Source organism: Patella vulgata, chromosome 6, assembly GCF_932274485.2.
Source record: "Patella vulgata chromosome 6, xgPatVulg1.2, whole genome shotgun sequence".
Classification (NCBI taxonomy): Eukaryota; Metazoa; Mollusca; class Gastropoda; family Patellidae; genus Patella; species Patella vulgata.
This window is the reverse complement of record NC_065884.2, coordinates 47,818,871-47,840,474: the sequence shown is the minus strand read 5'-3', so window position 1 is coordinate 47,840,474 and position 21,604 is coordinate 47,818,871. Positions and strand designations below refer to the sequence as shown.

Here is a 21,604-nt window from a genome sequence, read left to right as displayed (position 1 = left end):
AGTACATTGTCGAGGGTTAATCGGGTAAGACTTTCCCTTCCGCCTAGTACAAATTCCAGGGTAATATTACTGCATATTGGTATCGTTGAGAGAGAGTATACACTGACTTAAGACCCAGCTATAATAATGTCGGAACCACTGGCTCAGTGAGTAAGACGTTGTCCCATGGCGGTTTGGATGGGACGACAAATGAGGTCACGTGTACACATTGACGTAGACGTAAAAGATCCCTTGACAGTTGGCCGTAGCGCCACTGTCCGTGCAAAATTTGCACGATAGCTCACCGCATGGCGTATGCTCGTCTTCATTGGCCCAGTCGGAGCAGAACAGTAGGATGTTAAACACCATTTCATTTCGTTCCAAGTGTCATATTAAAGTTACATAAATTTCATAATAAAAAGTTTAAATGAAATAATCCAAGGTCACGTGTACACATTGGCGTAGACGTAAAAGATCCCTTGACAGTTGGCCGTAGCGCCACTGTCCGGGCAAAATTTACACGATAGCTCACCGCATGGCGTATGCTCGTCTTCATTGGCCCAGTCGGAGCAGAACAGTAGAATGTTAAGCACCATTTCATTTCGTTCCAAGTGTCATATTAAAGTTACATAAATTTCATAATAAAAAGTTTAAATGAAATAATCCTTCACTTTCAATTCTTTTACTAAAGCGGTGGACACACTAGCCGAATGATTCGGCCGAATCGTTCGGCCGAATCAATCGGCGTCGAAATTCGCCTAGTGTGTCCACTGTCATTCGGCCGAATGATTCGCCCGAATCAAACAGGTTTGATATATTCGGCCGAATTATATTTGCCTGGTGTGTCCGCTTCGCCGAAGCATTCGGCCGAATGTAGAATTCATTAGCCAATCACCACTCATATCGAGAAGTCACGTGATAGTTTGAAGACATAGACGCCGCCATGTTTAATCATGTGACATGAAAGGTGATGCAATCGACTGGTGAATCGGGCGAAGCATTCGGCAAGTGTGCCCACCCATTCGGCCGAATAAAATTCGGCGCCGAATGATTCGGCCGAATGATTCGGCTAATGTGTCCACTGCTTTAAGAAGATATCGAGATAGCCACAGGGGTACATATATTGTGCTTTCTACTTGTTTGCTTGCTTGAGCAGCTTCAAGGCTATTAAATCGTTAGGCATTTGAGATGGTAAATCAGATATTATTAGAGTTTTATGACAAAATCCTTTAACTTCAGATCTTTTTTCTAAAGTTGAAGCACTTCCTGTTGATGTTAAACCATCAAGTATACCTGAGACAGATATAGTTTTCTTTACTAGAAAAAAACCCCACAGATTCGTGTTGAACATTCCTATTTAACTAAATTAAGTGGACTCCTGTTTATGTTTTTTTACACGTTCTATTTCAACATTTTAAACGAATTAAGTTATACCACGTGTCATCCGTTAATAATTGTATATAATTACGGTGATATAATTGACTTGGATCCAATTATACGTAAATTACATGGTTCATTTTACAGAACGTTTCTCAAGTTAATTATTGTATTTAGTAATATATAATACGGTATGTAGATATATCAGTGCTAATCTAGTAGAGGACAGGACATTAATATCCCTCGGTATAGCTAAATTGGTGGGCTCGCGATGGACCATGATACCGCGAGTTCAAATCTGTTTAAGTTGTCAAGCCATGACTTTATGATAGCGCTAGGTAGAACGTTGGATTGGAAATGTTTTAAATAAACACTGCCTTCAAAAAGTCTGGATGGCGGAAGTAGTAGAGATTCATTCACAAGCCTTAAAATGTTCTAGTTTGTCAGGTGAACTTCTAAGATGAAGTGGCATCAATGTCTTAGAAAGAGTAAGCATATATTACCTCGTGCATGACACTTTAACACAAACCTCAAACCTATTTTTAAAGAAGAACTAAAAAATTTCTACGCCCTTCATATATTCTCAGAACTATATATCTTTGAAGCAAATTACCCCACGCGCCCTATATATTTTCTCAAATTTAAATGGCACAGAAAACTATTAATAAGTAGGCACATAAGAAAAACAGAATGTTAATTTATTTATTAAGTATTATTACCAAGAGTTCAGCTTTTAAGAAGGCGGTTATGTTTTTGTATCTCAAAACAGACATGAATATTCTACTACAATTTATAGGAAGTAGTTGAAAAACACGGTAATGAAGATGGAGAATGGATATTTCCATATGCATTCGTCTAACCATTTCTAATTCAGTGGCCTAGATTCTGTTTATCGGAGGTACTCCCGAGACGTCCATGAATTAAAAGCATTGCCATTAGAACGAATGACTTTTATTCACTTGAATAATTGATAGATTGGTAGATATACACATAGAATTGGTGAATTAATAACTTAGAAATTGAAATAAAAAACGAGAAGTTCAAAAGATCAGCGTCCATTCCATTCATTGAATTATTATTTTGGATTCTTGTATAATGGCAACAACTCAATACTGTCCATTGTTTACGATGTATAGCGGCCATCACTCAAAACACTTATTAAGACAAGACAGATATGATGCTATTAATCACTTTGTATTACTCATCTTATCGATTAAAAGATGCGTTACATCTATGATTCAGTCGTCTGCTCTATCCGTTACCCTATTGTTATTGGACAGGAGTGACTCGGGGTCAATGTATCCTGTCTGTATCAATCGAACCTACCAGTCACAGATTGCCTTTTGGCAAGTGATTCCTTGATGTTATTAGCATATTATAACGTTAATTATTGTGTGGGGGAGTTTGGAGAAAATAAGCGACTTGAGTGAATATCCTTGCTAGTAGACTCCAAGATAATTACATCCTCCCTCAGGACATGAATTCTCTCCCCCTGTTTTACATGTAAGAATTATCGATAAGCCACTTAGTCCCAACGTTTGAGCCTACGTCAACAGCAATTACCATACGTAATGTCAAGCTTATTTTATCCATACTGGGGTTTGATTATGGAAATATATTAGATTAGTACCGTGGCCTGCCAATACAATTACAATAACATAAATAAGCCTAAACATTACCGTCATGAATTGGGCTAAACATAACTCTTGTTGCTGTCAGTCAAACTGGTAATTATTCAAACAAGTTCAATACATTACTAGCCAACTAAGTGGGTAACGGCAAAGCTTCATAAAAAATAAAGTAATTCTCGTCTGGGAATTAGGCAAATGGTGATTTTTCGCTTGAAAGTATAAAGATAAATAGAACAATTTTAAAGAGAGGCGTTCAGGTTGCACCATCATGCACATGACTAGCTTGGTCCATTTACAAAACGGTCGTAATGGGTTAAGACGATAATGGTCATCGTTCCTGCAAATTAATAAAGAGTGCCAAAATGACATAATCTTTCTACGAACCATTTAATGCTTAGTCACGTGTTTAACCAAAGTATTATTGATTATATAGTAACGTAATGGTGATATAATAGGTGATTTTTAAGATGTAATTTGTAATTTCCGTATAAAAGACTTCACAATACAAATCCTGTACGTTGTCTACGATATCACCCTAGGTGGAAGTGGACGTAAAACTATAGAAACCAACGAAAAAAAATCCTGCATTAACTGTCAGACTATTTGTAATGCGATCTAAACAATTTCGCTGCAAATTCCTGTTAGCACAGTCAGAAAAAAGAAGATATTTTTTGTGCCCAGCCTATAAAAATAATGTAAGATGTCGATGTCTTACAACCTTTGATGAAACATAAACTCGACCCTACAATAAGCTAGCTTTGTGTCTGGGTCGGCAAAGACTGATAAACCCCATAACATTAAACATGAGAACTCTAGATTACGTTGTTATCAACCTCACACATTAGACAAATTAATTTCCCGCCCTGCCCCACCCCCCTCCTCATCGTGTCATCTGTAGATAAGAACTATTAAGGATTTGTGTGTGCATACATAGGTGTGTGTATACTTCAAAGGTGCAGTACCCACATATTACGTGAATATATTATAATATACTTTTTGTCGCTTTTCTACGATATAACATATATTTGACCCACTCTACGAGACTGCTGATGACATACGTGTTATAAAAATGATAACCGCCTTGTAAGATTGTCTGAGAATTGTAACATTAACACAATGATACACATTATCTAATTGCAGCCATTAGACAGCCCGTGTTATCAATAACACAAACAAAATTAATGTACAGTGAGTGCAAGAAGCGGTGAAGGAAATGTGCTCTTTCGGGCCAGTCTTCCTGGTGGCACATCGATGGGAGATAAAGTACGACCCAGACCCCATCCTTTATTCAACGGGGTTTCAAAATGAACGTAGTTTAAGCTACAAATATCTAAATGTTTCATAAAATAACTCAATAAGAAGGGTAACTAGTTCTTTATAACTTGTATCCCGCTCGCCCTGGCCTGCATTAGATTTCTTTTCTAAATTTGTCCCCCCCCCCCCATTTATACCAGCGTCTACTTTAATATATTGAAATTCAAGGACATTTAGGAAACCACCTTTTATTGAACGATTAGTTCACAGAATTATTTTTGATAACATCATTCATGTTCTACCAGACCCTTAATAATGATGGGGCTTACTGTTTTACAAAAGTTTGAAATAGTGTTATGGACTCCCTCATAACCGCCACTACGTCTAGGTATTGTCAGGGTCATTGTTATGCGTTCCATGTTCAGATAACGCGTAGGGTGTTTACGGATTATATTTTCGATGAAACAAAGGCACAAAGAATCATATCTTTCTGAAACTAAACAGAGCGCGTGGTTTTCGTGTTGCAACAGACAAAGAACCCATTTGCACCTCGTCTACTGTGAAAGTCGTATTGTTATTAGGACCCTTCTTTACCTCTTGGCTGTTATGCCATTGTTGGATCACCTTTATGAAAGCAATCTGTTGAATGTATTATTCTTTCCCATCTGAACCGTCTCTATATCGCGTAACTGTTATGTCTATATTTAAACAGTTCTTGGAGTACCTGTTTTCTTACACCAATGTCATCAATGACTTTTGTTCAACATTATACCCAATGATCGCTTGACTTGACGCGTGCCCCCTTTGTATCCATTTACTTTGATAAACTTGTTGCACGTGTCCTCACTTATTTCTGAGCAAATAATTTCTTAATATAATTCTATTCATTCTCATAGTACGCAGCCCGCCTACCTTCCTGGTGTTGTGGACCTTTTGATGAATTAATGAAATGCAAAGCACGGGACTCTCATTAACATTGCAATTATTCAAAATTATGAGTGTTCCCTTCAGCGTCCGATTCCGTTGTTTCATAAAGCTGTTTGGTGAGTCTCAGACATTGCTTGTAAAGCCACGGAGAGTTACATTTATCTTTATCAACCGTGCCGTTCAGGGGTTAAATAGCCCATAAAGCGTGTTATATCTCGTCAGTGTCCGGAACAATTGTACCGTAAAGTGTGATGATATTGATAATGCCCGTGCAGGAAATTAAATAGTCAGATCGTTGATGGGCCATGTTACTAAAAAAAGTTAGAAGTATGAATGGACTCATACCAATTCAACAAAGGGGTTACCGAGCTCCATACACCACAAAGAGTAGTACTATGCTATAAAATCGGGGGCGTGGAAGACATCTGGGTTAAATTATATCTAAACCATGAGTTCTGCGTCAACTTGCCCTGTCGTCTGCATGACCTAAAATTGATGCCGGCCGTCTGATATCCGGTTTCTGAATCATAATCGTTTTAAATTTCATCTTAGACCAGTATTTGAAACCTCAAATGACCAAGAAGCTTGGTTGATCCTATTTCCTGATATAAGAGCTTGAGATCCATGCAAACTTATCCATTGTTCTATGGAACTGGTTCATATGTGCATTGATTGTTTGCTGGTGTGCATTTAACAAGGTGGCCGTTTGGTACTTTAAGAATTCTTGGTTTCCTGCTGCGGAAACCAGTTCTCGAAAATATCAGTAGGTTATCCTGTCATACTTTCCCAAAGTACTGTCTGCTGTTCGAAAGGAGAGGTAGTTTTTAGATTGGTCGATTATAGTTGCATGATGCTGGCAATCCCTCCAACTTGTTTTCAGCTCCTTTTACGCGATTAATCCAAGTTGCGACTACGATGGCACTTTTTCATTCTATCATATTTGTCTTGAGGCTGCATCGGGTGGTTTTATTAAGCGGCGTGCTTTAAATTTATGACAGTAATTAGACTTTTGATAAAGATTATACGAACAATGAACACAGACCAATTTCAGTCTGTTCAAATGTTTGTTCTCAGTGCAAGTCTAGTTATAAGAGATTGCCTTAAATGGCTCAATCTAACTAATGCATCGGGAACCAATTAAACTGTCGTGATACGTGTTTCTGTAAAATTTCGGGCTGGTTGTGGATAATGCTTTATGACTAAACAAAGGCCATCCACTCTAGTTAATGTAGATCAATGGTCGACATTTTAAAACAATATAATGAAGATTTGTTATGCACATAATAGACCTAAATACATTTTGATCAGCATTGCTACCAGGAACATCAGAAGATAATTAATTACGATGGAAATTACAATATAAACGTTCATGATAAACAATATTGTTGTCTGCAAGCCCCTGCACCTGCAGGTATATAAAATATAAGTGTACGGGTTTAAACAAACATTATAATTTGTGGTTTCATAATAATTAGTCTGGTAAGAAATGTAATTTACATGGTAACCGAAATCCTAGAATGAACTTCCAGCTATTATAGAACTTTTTTTTTCAAAATAAGAAATAACACGTTTCTCTTATAATGAAGAGACGCTTCCGGCAGGTAAACGGTAGCAACCTTTGATAAATTGCAGAGTATATTAGAAATACACGTATTAACCACAATTGATATCAGATATAATGTCAGACGGTCTTTATAATATCTGTTAGTGGAATATTGCAGATATTATGCTTGTTTAGCTAAAGGTAGATTAGGGTGTAACATTCGTGATAAAATCAGTGTTTTCACATACATTTTCTTACATATCGCACGTTAAAATACACCAGATGGAATATTTGACATATAAATATAACCACTTATCAAATATGTGAATGTCTCGCGCGATATTTGCAACATACAATTTTATGTTCAGCAGTATATATTTACTCAAAGGTCATTCCCGCAGCAGTCCATAGATTCTAAAATTATACAAAGTTGGAACCTCCTTTTCAAAATATTCGTTCACAAATAGCCACTGTTTGTAAATCCCTCGTAGCGCATTCCAGGTGATCATGCTGATTCAGCAATGTGGTAATAGTGACATTTGCATAAAATTGCAATTGGGATGCATGTAGATGATGATGATAGATCAGCGAGTTCAGTTGTAACATAATTATAGAAATACCCTTGATTAATAAAAGGGGGGTTTATATTAGAAAAAGAGTCGAACTTCTAAATGCACTTATTTGTATACCAAGTTAATAAACAACCATATACATGTAAACAATAATAATAACAACTTTCATCTGTCGATAAAATGTTGCTGGATATATGAAAAGGCATTAAAAGTAAAATCCCACAATATTTCAACATTTTCATCTAGTATACCACTATCGTGCAATATTTACACTTGATAACACTTTGATCAAGACTTCTAAATTTTTCAAACGCTTTTTTGTCACTCGGGTGGGTAAAAGAAAATATTATATCTCGACCAGACAGTTCAATGATTAATTTTGAACCATATTATATTGGTCTATGGTATAGAAATTTCCCCAATTTCCTTCAATTGAAATGCATTCATACATATTATAGTTTGTTTAGGGCAATATATTGGGGAAGAATATCGGGTAACATAGTTTATATTATTTGATAACATCTTTGATATGGTAGATTAAATTCTTAACACCACGAGTGTTACTCAGAATCTTATATAGTTGGGCACACCGGAAGTACCAAATTTCATGTAATTCTTGAACGAGAAGTTTTATTCTATGATGATGGACTGGTGCCAGAACACTTGGCTTCTTGCAACCTGGAACTATGGCATGGTTCGTGATACTACACAGAGGTGTAGTCATTTACTGGTCTATATAGTTGATCTATGATACTAATAACATACTATGATATCTCACTGTAATATATCATGCTTTTGAAGGGAACATATTGCTTAAGATAACTGATTCACCTGTACATATAAACGCCGTATATTGTAGACAATGCCGTATCTGTCCATTCATAATTTATTGATTACAACAAGAGCAAGACACTAACAAAAAATATATAATTCGCTCGATTTCGTTGTTCAGACATATGCTACCGTACACGATTCAGTCTGGTGTATTGTATAGAAATATAGCATTACATTTTACTTAAGAGATTAAAGATAATCCAGATAGAAAATTTTTAAAAAGATGAAGAAAAGCTTTGCGCTGTTTTTGAGCGGGGAAAATTAATCGATAATTCGATATCGACTGCTGAGTGTATTATTTGGGCTAAAACGTATGACACGACAACATGACATTCATCTCATTAAAATTGAATATTTCATAAATTACGGCAACAGCAGTTAGCCCATGTGTAATGTTATTGATTCTATTTTTGTCTAAACCATGATGACCATATTGAGGCATTGTCTATTGCTCTATTATTAAAATATGTGCAAATAAAATATTAAAAAAAGGTAAATCAACGAAGCGTAACGGAACAGTAGCAGGTGAAAGGCGCGTGGCGTGGCTGGTGTACAAGGACAGGGCGGTACGACCTCAATATTTATGCTATTGTACGATGTAATTTAAAGAAGAGAAAACACGCCATGACAATTCAAATTTACTGAAGCAAAAAATTAATAGTGTAATAATTTATTACATAACACACTTTATATCTTTTTATTAAATATTAACATTTTACTAATCTGTTCAACAGAGACATTCTGCTCCGGAGGTAAATTTTTCCTGCCAAAAAAAACTAGCCCATACTGTTTCTTTAACTACAATCGAACGCTTTTGTATTTGATCTATTGTTTTGCTTGACTTATTTTTTTTATATACTAAATCTTCAAGAATACTTATTTTAAATGTTGATATATGTCTAATATGTATCAGTCACACTTTGAATGGTTTCGGGCAAAATATAATAATGATCTAAAGCATGAAATTAACATATAAATTAAACCGTTTCAATCTATAGCTATATTTTCATACCCTCATTAATTACTATCACTCATTATTTCCCAATTAAAGTTTTAAAATCTTGACGTTATTCTTCACACCTTTATGTTGTTAGGATGTGCGACACAAATTAAAAAGTTGAAGTAGTCAACTACTTGACTTTAAGTACATGTCGTACAATTAGAAATTTCCTTTGTCAAGTATCGGACCGAGGTTAACATCCGTCTCTTAAGAACGTGTCTACTGCCCTGACAGAAGCTTGTACATGGTTCGGCAGAAGGACTTATGTTTTCTGAAGTGGTCGAAGTTGATTGACCCCATTAACTTTATACATGGGTCATTGTACGTTAATTACATACACCAGAGTACAAAAAAACAGCTGACTAAGATATAATCTGTGACAATGTTCACAAAAAAAATGATTATATTATAAGACGATCTATATGCATCTGATCATTTTTTCACACGGTGCAAAATTTAGATGGCCTTCCGAATTCTATTTCCAATCCTGGTCTTTAGAATTTGCCATATTCGAACAGTGTAAAGTGTACAACGTGTACAATATGCCGAAAGGACATATTCATTTATCCACTCATTTGTGTCTGTCTGTCCGCCCGTCACGATTTTGGGACACAATAACTTTCCTTCTAATTCGGCTAGAATGTTCAAACTTGGTGCAGGTGTTTATTAGATGAATGCCTTGATGGATAAGTACATTTTTTGGTTCTAATTAAGTGAGAGTGATGTAGTTTTATTATATCAATACCTTGACTAAGTTCGATAATCAGCATATTCGGCTCAGGGCAAGCAAAGCGATAAGCAGTTTGATTGGTCGAGATTTTAGAGTTCGATAACTTTGATTCTAATTGAGTGAGAGTGCCGAAACTTCGTGTATAGTTTCTTTACATCACTACCGTGACTAACTTCGGTGATAAGCATTTTCTGCTTGGGCTTAGTAGATACTTCACTCTAATTGGCCGTCTTCATTAGCCCAGTTCGGAGCAAAACAGTAGGACGTTAAACCCCATTTCATTTCATTACAGTCTAATTGGTCGGGGCTTTGGGACACAATTCTCATTCTAATTGAGGTAGAATGTTCAAACTTGGTGTAGGCGTTTATTAGATGAATATCTTAAATATTCAATCGTGCCCATTTTCTACTTAGGCTAAGCAGAGATAAGCTATTTGATTGGTTGAGACTTTGGAACACGATAACTTTGGTTCAAATCGGGTGAGATTGATGAAACTCAATGTATAGATTCATTATATCAATACCTTGACTAAGTCCGATGATGAGAATTTTCTGCTTAGGCTAAGTAGCGATAGCGATAAGTAATTTGATTGGTCAAGACTTTTGAACATAACAACTCTGCTTTTAATTGCGGTAGAATGTTAAAACTTGATGTAGATGTTCATGAGGTGAACCTTGACTGAGTTCGATCGTGGACATTTTCTGCTTAGACTAAAGTTAGATAAGCAGTTTTATTGCTCGATACTTTTCAAAAAGATAAAATTTATGTGTCATCTATTATTTTTGGAATATGGCGGGAGACATCAATCCACGCCCATGATTATTCTTAGTTAACCAATACCGGTTTCATAATTCTTGATAATATGAAGATAAACTAATAACACAGCCCACTCCTTTCTCAAAATTGCACATGCGTTGGTTTTCGCAGTTTTAAATGATTCATTGTTTTTAAGACGTGTGAACATTTAAATTGGTTAGTTGCAAAAGGATTTGTTGACGCTTTTCCATTCAATAATTCTTTATTCATAGCTAATACGTAATTGCAAATTCCCCGCTCAATATTCAACAACTAAATGGTAATTTTGGTATATTGGAACTTCAAGGTCGGTTAGATTGGATTCCAACAGATCCAGTCGTGACACAGCATGGAAATATCTGGCAATAACTCTCTTCGGGCTACCAGCACTGTAACATACTAGAATTGCTGATTATTCAATTTACGTGTATTGCATAGCAAATAATATTGCATGACGTACCTGGCATAGTAGTAGTTTTAAGGATGGAGTCTTGATATTTTTTTATTATAGAGTAAGAATGCTGGCACGAGGTGAGAGATGAACTAAATACGATTCTCTTGGCTCTACTAAATTTCTATATTACAACCAGCTGTGTTATGATAGGGCGGTAGTAGGAGAATTTTATAGTGGCTTGTATTAAAAGACAAGGTTACCATTCCCATGAATCAAGATATATCAGTAGAATGGCAATTATGATCCCCTTCCCCATTGACTTGTCAGTTCCATTTCCACTTTAAATACATCATATTAATTGTAGCCATAGGGAGAAATAAGCCAGCAAGTATGTAGAAAATTTAACTTTGTATCTCTGTAGATAATAAGCTATGCTATCATCTATATCCATCTACTATAATAATCAAACTGAGTTCTGAACTGATATACCTAAGAGGTTTTGCTTAACTCGGGATGCTTCACTGACATATTGACACTTCCTTATCCACCCCAAAAGAACTTTTATAGGTTTATGAAATTGCCCTATTAATAGCGATCGAATTGTCGCTTTATACCCTTTCTTCTGGGCATTAGGTCTTATACATAAGTTAAACCTCATCAGTTAATGGGGGAGGGGGACGCTCCGATGATAAAATGCTGAAAAACCGAGGAATCCATGTTGATGTGTAACGCACATCTGAACCCGAACAAAACATTCAATTTCATAACTCCAACCAACAAAAAGCTCAAATTTGCGCAATGCAATGGAATAATAGATTTTGTATACTGAAGAGGGGGTGGGGCTCTGGTATTTTGTTGATGCAGAAATGGGGTTGTATTTTTATACTAAGAAACACACAAACCATTCCTCTTATTTTATTTTTTTTTGTTTAAATTGTTTGGTGATGTTGAACAGTTTCAGTGTTGCACTTAAGTTCTTTAGAATTTTAGTTTCATTATACTCGTTCTATACTATTAATTTTGGGGGACTTTACATAGTTACAGGTTTTGTTGGGGTTTTTTTTTTTTTTTTTTTTTTTTTTTGCTGCATACGTTTGAATACTGTGAAATATCAATTGTCAAAATTTCTTCCTTTCCTAGACTTGGTGATTTTATTATATACGTGACTTGTCTATTTGAAACTAATTTAATGAGATATAGAATGGTATAAAGGTGTGGTAGATGATGACATCTGGCAAATCTTAAAGAGAAATGTTAGTACATCTATATATAACATCTTTGACTTCCCAAGCAGGTGCCATTCGATCCGAATTACGTCATTAAGCCGGTGATGTTCTTAATATCAAGTGGCGTTTGATACGTGCTCTGTCCTCGATATTAAGAAACATATTCGCTTTAAGTATTCCCAAAGGGGCAGATGATACCACATATCAGTACAATATGGCATTATATACATTACATTGGAAAATTTCCAATACTAAACTTTTTCAGAAGATCACAAACCTTTGGAAGAACGTGCAAGTCAAAAATTTGACTAGAAAACATTGGCATTATGCTGATCAAGAATGTTTTGGTTATCAATGAAAGGATTCCGGAAACAGCTTCAGATCATATCACACTGAGACCATTGGTTTGAATCCCTGCCAACCTGCCAATGTTTGACCCCATTCATTGTTTTCAATTTGTAAAAAAAAAGTCTGTTTTGGTTTCAAATTTATACAAACGCCTGCACCCATCTTTTTAAATGGATTAACTAGGGCACGGCTTGATCTAAAAGAGAACAGCTAGTGAGTTGTTTAGATAAGAATCTTTACCAAAAGGAAACGGTTAAGACAATTACCTTTCGGCATATCTAGTGAATCAGTTTAAAGAACTATGTCAAAGATTAGCGAGTCATATTCGTGTCTGGTTAAAGATGGGTTACTCTGATACATCACTTGTTAGCTATCAGAATAGTGTTCATTTCAAAACAGTCGTTTGAACCAAATGCACATTTGATTTCGTTATCTGTATGTTTCTGTATGGAGCACAAGTGCAATAAATAGAGTTTTGTTTCCGACTTGTGGGTCATATGGCAAAGTCATTGACTATTGTTGGTCGTTTGTTGATCAGCAATATTAAAGTGCCTTGAGTTGAACATGTTCTCAGTCAAAGCATTCTTCTTGCACTTAAGACCCCTGGGGATAATTTAACCTTGACAATCCCCATGGGGCATTGATTTATAAAGTAAAAGACAAACAAAATCTAAATTCTATCCTTTAAGAGATAAATAAATTAAAGATTTTTTCTGTAAAAAATATCGGTGATCTAGGAATATTTATTTTAATATCCCGTTAATACCAGATGTCTCATTGATTGTAGAATGTTTAGTATAAACGTGTTCATTTTATGGCGGTCAGTGGTTATCTCCAGGAGAACACGGGTCGTGTCCTGTGTTTATTGGTGTGATAATTAAAATGCCCAAGACTCTAGCTTAAGGTTACGAGTTATCTTAAAGAGAGAATGGCATCTAGAATTAGTCCGAACTCGCGGTGTGTGGTCGAGAAGTAAGTTAGTCTATACTATGCGTTTATGGTTTTATCTATGGAATCTTGGTGAAGGTGTGTGAACATGGTGTGGTTAAAAAGGTCAGCCATTGTGTTACATCTTGTTGATACATGTTATATTATAGACCAACCAGCATGGCGTTCATACCATTTATATCTTCTACAGGTTACACAAACAATTTCTTTCTACTTTCTGAAATTTTATGCGGACTTGTAACCCATTGGGAGGGATGTCGAAAACGATAAAAAAGATGCCACAGTCGATATTATGATCTCGACGTGTTCTTTGAATGATTGGATAACCCAAATATGGAGAGCACATTTTCTTTAACGGAATAGATCCTAGGGTACGTCTCCGCCATCGCGATGCCGATTAGCAGACTGATTGTCTGATCGAAAATCAGGAATGATCACAACCCGGGTCACTGTAACCCGGCTATTCGCGTCGGTTGGCATAGTGTATAATGTGACTGCAAATTCCAAACCAGATTCCGGCTTCCTTATCCCGGTTGCTGCAGAAAAGTAGGACGTTAAACCCCGGTCCATTCATTCGGATTGGTCACAAACTTGTCGATGCTGAAATCATTAAAACTGCTGAACGCATCTCGCGATTTCTTGATTAATAATCATCGAACCTCGTTAAACTAATTCTTAAGAAATTCCTGAAGGAATGGATATATAGAGTAAATTATTGCGAAAAGTAGCCGAATACAGTAAGCTAGATTGCCAACTGCTCTCTTCAATAGACCGATTAACACAGATCGGCTATGTTTTGACGTCTGAAAGCTTGGTGGAAACAGCAACAATATTAACTTCGTTTTACAAACATGGCTAAATAACAAATGGCAGTGATCTAGTGCACATTACGGAACAGACTGACACATTAAATGTGATTAATATTTCATTCGGCACCCCAATATAGTTATAAACCTGCAATATGTATTAAGTGAACTCAGGAATATGTGGATGTGTGGCTAATGGGGTTAATTTAGTATATCCTGTGGTTATGTCTTTAACAAACACTGGAATTCAGTATGGTTTTACTATACTGAAATAAGTACTGGTGAAATAATTAACAGTATACCTCATTGTTACACCGACTTTAAAGTCGCCAGCCTGAGCATGGGCCTTCCTTAAACAAAATAATTAGTATTTAAGATTTAGATAAGACAGCCCTACTGAACCCAAACTGTACTACATAATTATTTGACATTTAAAATAAATACAGTTTTACATTAATATAATTAAATAAACAATATAAAAAATCTGTTTCAGCATTTTAAAATGCCCTACATTTCTTTCTCACACTTCTGAGTACTGGAGGCATGTAATCAAGGAGTTGGTCCCGGATCATCCAACCTGTCTATATATATAAATATCTCAAATACAAACTAAACAAATAACACCTTTAACCGAAAACTAAAGGTTACGTCACCAAACCAACTATGCCCGTAATTGTCTCATCATTTGGCACGCACATATAATAACATGGAAGTGACGACATAATCATTCAAGGGGCCAAATGTCTGTCGTCTGCGTTTAGTACTGAAACAAGGGGGCTGGTTTGTCTGCTTACGTTGACTCAGAACCATACCTGAACGGTAAAATGTTACAAATTTTTTATTGAAAGATAGGCATCATGTATTAATAATAACGTGGCAAGGAGTAGGGTCGCCTGTCCAACCTCGTGGGTTTTCTCCGGGTCCTCCGGTTTCCTCCCACTGCTAAAGACCCCTAAGCGCAAGCGAATTATGTAAATAAAATTAAACCATATGTTAGTCCGGAAATGACCTAGTTTGTGTCGAGTGGACGTTATTCCCCATCTATCTATCTCTCTCTCTGTATTAATAATAAATAAAATTGGTTTAACGTCCTACTTTTTTAGCACCCATCGGGTTAATGAAGACGGGTATTATAATAAATTCACAACTGATCACCGTAGAAACTCTGGATTTTGATGTACAATGGCCTCAAAAAGCCACACAGTCCAAACTATCTCGGCAATTTGCTAGGCACGGTTTTGGTTGTCATGCATGAAACATGACGTTTGCAATTTCTAGAACACATCATACCACTTCGTATTTAGAATGTAATTTGACATAGCTAACGGTGTCCGTCGTGCTTTTGTGCAAGACAATATTGATTTAATAATATACCATTTTGGTTCATGGGTCACGCAGAACTACAGTCGTACATGTGCACAATGTAGAATAAATGATTTATACACAAAATACTAAAACACAAGGTTTGGCATACTTCCACCATGACTAACTAACGTGATTTAACTTAGATTGATACCAGATTGTATTTATGTAATAAATAATTGAAGATTACTTCCTAACTTTAAAGAAAATCTCCCAGACGCATTTCTCTTTCTACTTATACGGCAAGGGATATTGTTGCCATTGCTGAATAATAATGATCTGAAGAAATAAAACATTTATTGTTTGTTTTATTGTTATTTCCCTTCGTGTCATTTTATCGTTTACCAAGTTATTTTAGTCACCATTTTACTCGCTAACATTCCTTGGAATGTAGTCTTATTGTTCAGGAAATTAAATGTTATGCTTTGGAATATTGGTATACTTCTATTCCTAAACCAGAAATATCAAGAAAGGTGTCAAGAATGTTAAGTTGGTGCTTTAACGTCCTCTGCACCAAGAACTGATATCGTATATCTTTAACAATAATTCGCTTGCCTGATACCAACTTCTTATTGACAGACAGAAGCGCGGAATTGAAACAACGACACATGCATCGACAATAGATCTTATGACAAATGAAAAGAAATGGGCTTTATGTCTGCATCAACAGGGTGAAAGAGCTTCTGGTAGCTGAGAGTTTTGTGTTCATTGGTTTCTTTTACTGATTTTGTTTTATATCATATTTCGGACAGTCTGTGGTGTTCTGATACGCTGTCTGTTAAAACACACTGTGAAATCAATTCACTGATGTGAAAAACAGGGGAAGATAAGTCGTGTGGGCTTAACGTTACATTTCGTTACATAACCGTTGAAGTCCAGATGCAACCAGCTTCGGGGTTTTTCTTTAATATCTAGACAGTTTCTAAAGAAAAATCTAGAAATATTTGCGAATTTAAATAATGATTTAATGTTTCCATAGACGTTTGGGCATCAGTTATATGCATTTCCTTTTTTTTATCTTTATGAGACGTACTCGTGTAATAGTATGTGATTAAAGGGAGGTAACCCAGTGAAGACTAACTTTTTTTTCGACTGGCAAACTGAAAGCTAATCCTTGAGTGACATTTAGCGATTGAGCACATTAAAAACACATCACAACACAATTTATACGTAAAACAATCACTGGTTTATACACATATAGCACGACGTTTCAACAAGTACAAATGATGTGTATAAACCAGTGTTTGTTTTTCATATTATTTACATGGCAGCGAGAAGTAGTGAACAATTGTGCACAGAAGGTGGCAAAATAAGGCCATTGACCTTTCCTTAGACTGTGTATTAATCAGACTTTGAATTCTATCTCAAATGGTATTATTTTCTGTTAGTTCATAATCCCATACAGAAAATGAAAATTACAAGTCGTTATTATCAAAATGACTGAGGCGAGAAGTCTTCTATTGACTTGACGTTGAAACCCATTGCTTTTTGAACGGATGAGTCTGAAATCATTTCATGCTGCTGAGTGTTGACATTTAGTTTTATTGTATCTGAAATATTGTATCTACCCAGTACATAGAAAGCTTTTTGAATGTTTGAATGTAATACAGCTAAGCCCACTCCTTTCCAAGGTCTGTGAAGCCATTAAAATAACCTCCATGCAAATACAGAGCAGACAACCGTTGAAGACCACGTGTTAGGACAGTCAAGTGAAATGAGGTTAATACATGTACACTAAAAATGTTTTTGAAGACAGAAGCTTCTTTTCTCCCTGTTCCTTGTTCTCACGCTCAACTGTTGATTTTTATCATCCAATCAAATCTAATTTAAAACGCTCAGAGGTCACTAGAGTGTCGTCTGTGCTGAACCATTTCTGTTTAAAACGCAGAAATGTAGTATGTATCACGTTACGACAGATGGAATTTAGATTACTAATGAAACTTATGTCTCCCTTTAGCTACTGTTTTAATTTGACGCCCCCATCGCTTATATTGTGAATGAAATGCAGCACGCTTTAGAAAAATAAAATGCCAAATAGTTGACATCATTTGCTGATAAAGTTTTCATTGTAAATCTTATGTTGTCATAATGTATAAATAACTATTGTTTTTCAATGGTGTTTTATTAATGGTGGTACTAAATTACCATGATTTAAGAATTTAAATGCCGTCCAAAATGCATATTCTCATTTCTGTTGATTATTATGTTGCAATAAAAGCAATGTCTCGGCAACTCAATAATTCGGCCATTTTGAGACTAACATTGTTTTTATTCACTATGGTAACGCGTGCGGTCTCATACATGAAAGTTTTACACTGTTCTTGGGGTTTCTGTGTTTGGGAATTTTTTTTACTCTACACCGATAGACTTTAAGCCCGAATACAATCTTTCTCTGTCTACGGTCGACCCACAGGCGTTACCCCAGGCAATGGGGAAACGGGCATGAAAATTATGATGTTTCTTTTCGCACTACGTTTAGAATTGGACCTGGGACGATTCAGTGTAACACTGGACGACGTGAAATCTGATTCCCAACATTATGATCAATGCGATTTATTTTACCGAATCATTTAAGTTCATATTTATTATTTCTTGACACATGATTTGACAAGCTTTTAGTCACCACTTAGTTATTCTGTCTATTAGTTTCTCCCTGTTAAAAAGAAAATACATTTATTTCTGTAAACCTGGGATATTTCATTACCAGTACAAATGATATGCAAGATGGTGCTCCAAGATTGTTTAGTATTACGATAGTGTTATCAAGTAAAAGGCAAGCTTCCGTGCTCAAAACACAGGGGTTACTTTGACTTGATGACGTCAAATGAATTCCATATTGTTGAAATATACATCGAGTTTAATGTTATACGCTATAAAACATAACGTGAATTTAATTTCAAATTGTGATTTTCAAAAGGAAATAAACATCTTGAACAAAATTTGCCAATTTGCAAAACCATTTCTAGTGCCAAGCTGGTCGATGAGTTGGTGGGACAATTGTTGCAATTGGTGCTGTACTTTCGCTAGTTCAAAAAATCGCTTGAATCATGTTACAAACCATATTTTCTACTTGAGGACCTGGGTGACTGGAACGCTATTTCCAAATCGAATCCGTCTTCATTAGCCCATTTTAGGAGCAGAACAGTAGGACGTTAAACCCCATTTCATTTCCAAATCGAATCAAACGCAGCTTAATTTCATTATAATTACGCGTATAGTTGAAACTAGTTAATAAGTTAAGAACTTGAAAAATTCTATTTAACAACCAAAAAAGTTTGTTATTATTAATACGCATGTAATTATATTAATTGTTAAATATGCATTTTAATTTACAAGTTCCAGTATTTGAGAATTAATGTGGGAGTGTGTAGTATTCAATAAATTTATACGACATTAAATCTCAATCGTAGGTATCTTTTCCGACCGGGTAAATATTGTCATCTGATTAACAGGATATGTTTACATTGCGCGGATGCTGTGCTATTATCTTGTATTATAATGTTTCCTGGTGATAATAAGAAAGTTCCTGTCATCTTTAAGTTTCTAAATATAGCCCGATGTGGATGTAGTGGTAATAGCCTAACCTTTTAAATCGTCTCTGACAACTCGGTTGTATACTACTAGTCCTTTAAAACGGCACAAGAATAATAATAAAAATAAATGATATTAAAAGTTGCGGTCATTTTGGTCTTATTTTGAGACTAACACAGTAACTTTATAATAAACAATCTATGCCACATCTTATCAAAACTTCAAACAGTGATAACTTCGCTCGAAATATAGTAATGTGAATGAAATATTCCATTTTGCATTATCTATTTTTGAACTATTGTAACAAGAACGGTCAGCTCTTTGTCCAAATCTTACATAATGCATCTTTAATTGGCCTTTATTGGGTAAATTCAAATTATTAGACATGTTAGATAATCTAATCCGACATTGAAACATTTTTATGTAGTTCATAGTTGTGTATTTTTTTAAAATCTGGTCAGTTTATTTTTTCATTCCAATGTAGTCACAACCAAAACTAAGCAATGGTTTCGAAACTGAAAATCCTTATATTAAAGATTCAAAAACCTTGCCTGCTTTACGTAATAGTTTTAACGGGCGGGCTAAACTATATCTGATTGATTGAAACAACTAAAAGACAAGAAATTGACCCCCCCCCCCAAAAAAAAAAACCCAAAAAAAACACACACACACTCACACCCACACACACACAGAGAAAATGCTGTATTGCATAACACCCGTATCAAACAAGTTTACATTTAATAAGGAAAATGATAAACTCCACCCAGAAGGAGAATTTCTAGCCATAGATTTGTTTTCATTCTTTTTTCAATCCAACACTTAATATCGGTTCTTATATCTTTACAGGAATATTTACGAAAATTCGGCTATTTGTCTGGTGCTAGTCAGGAGACCGGCAACTTGATGTCAATGGAAGATATGTCGGATCAAATTAAAAGATTACAAAGATTAGGACAGATTCCACAGACAGGTGTGATAGATAGAAGAACACAAGAATTGATGCAGAGACCTCGATGTGGTAACAGTGATAACAATATAACATTTGGTCATCGTAAAAAAAGATACACTCTAGCTCCAACTAAATGGGAGAAGAAAAACCTTACTTTTAGGTTAGTATATTTTAATCTTTTTTTTTTATCTCCAACTATACTACGTGTATATTAAAGGCTCGATGCGACAATTAACGCTATAGGAATCTCTGACAAACTACATTTTGAATATTTAGTCTATATTAGGAATATCAGTCCAAGAATGGTTCTATTCAGTTCAGTATTTACAAAGTTATGATAAACTGAAAGTTTATTATAGCTTTGTGCTGCTCGCATGGAAAAAGACGCCACCATCTATTAAATCCGATTGAATCCAAAGCGGGAAATTCTTTAGCGTTGGTATTTCGATTTTGTGTTCTTAAATAAGTGTTAACTAATCAATCTGAGTACATATCGAAGAAATCTGAAATTTTAGCGAAAATTCAAATGACACATCGGTCCTTTAATAGAAATGGAAATGAAATACTGGGCTAATGAAGACGGGAATACGCCATGCAGTGGGCTATGAGGGAAAGTTTGGCAGGGCAGCGGCGTTTCTGCCTCTTAATCCAATACTAACTGCCACACTGCAGAATCTCTAAACGGCACATGGACAGTACCAGGGGCGGATTGGGGCCGGAAACCGGCCCGGGCTCCCGTGTCAGAGCGGCCCATTTTTACTGACCGCGGCCAGCCCGGACGGGAAAATTTTGAAAAATGAACCCCAAATATGCGATTTGGTGGCATATCTGATTATAATCTCTGTCAAATAGTATATCTCATAAATCGATTAATTTAGGCCAAAACCCCGACCTGCAAGTAACTGACAACCATCAACCTGTGAAATCATCATATCGTCATATTATGCAGGATTCCGAATTCCGGCCCACACCCAGCACACCCGGCCCAGAAAGTCTATTATACCAGCCCATTCCAGACTCCAGTGATGGCGTGGCGGTCCGTTAATGTCACCGGCCACATACAACATGATCATCATCGATCCATGGCCGGTCCAATACCCCCCACCCCCCATATAATGTTCATCAGAAAAAGGGTTTTTATACGAATTGGACAAAATTATTTTTTTCAGTTTAAGCAGAAAACGAGGAATGGGATACTTCCATTTTTCCCATTTTATATGTAATGCGAATATGATTTTCGCAAGGCTTTGATTTATTAGGAATAGGTACATGTTATGCCTACCCAGTCAACTCATCAACACGTCATTAATTTGTCCTCTTTGAGCTTACAGTTCTCGAATTAGTTTTAATATTTGCTGCTTTGTGTTCAGGTCGTTCAGGGTATTATTAATTTGCTA

The 21,604-nt window shown here is 35.9% G+C and overlaps 1 protein-coding gene across 1 annotated transcript in view; it reads left to right on the top strand.

Moving 5' to 3' along the window:
• LOC126825084 (matrix metalloproteinase-25) overlaps positions 1-21,604 on the top strand; it is a 45,762-nt gene that overhangs the window by 5,525 nt on the left and 18,633 nt on the right. The window contains exon 2 of the mRNA XM_050554542.2: positions 20,105-20,367. Coding sequence (XP_050410499.1) covers positions 20,105-20,367 — 263 coding nt within the window. The remainder of the gene's footprint in view (positions 1-20,104; positions 20,368-21,604) is intronic.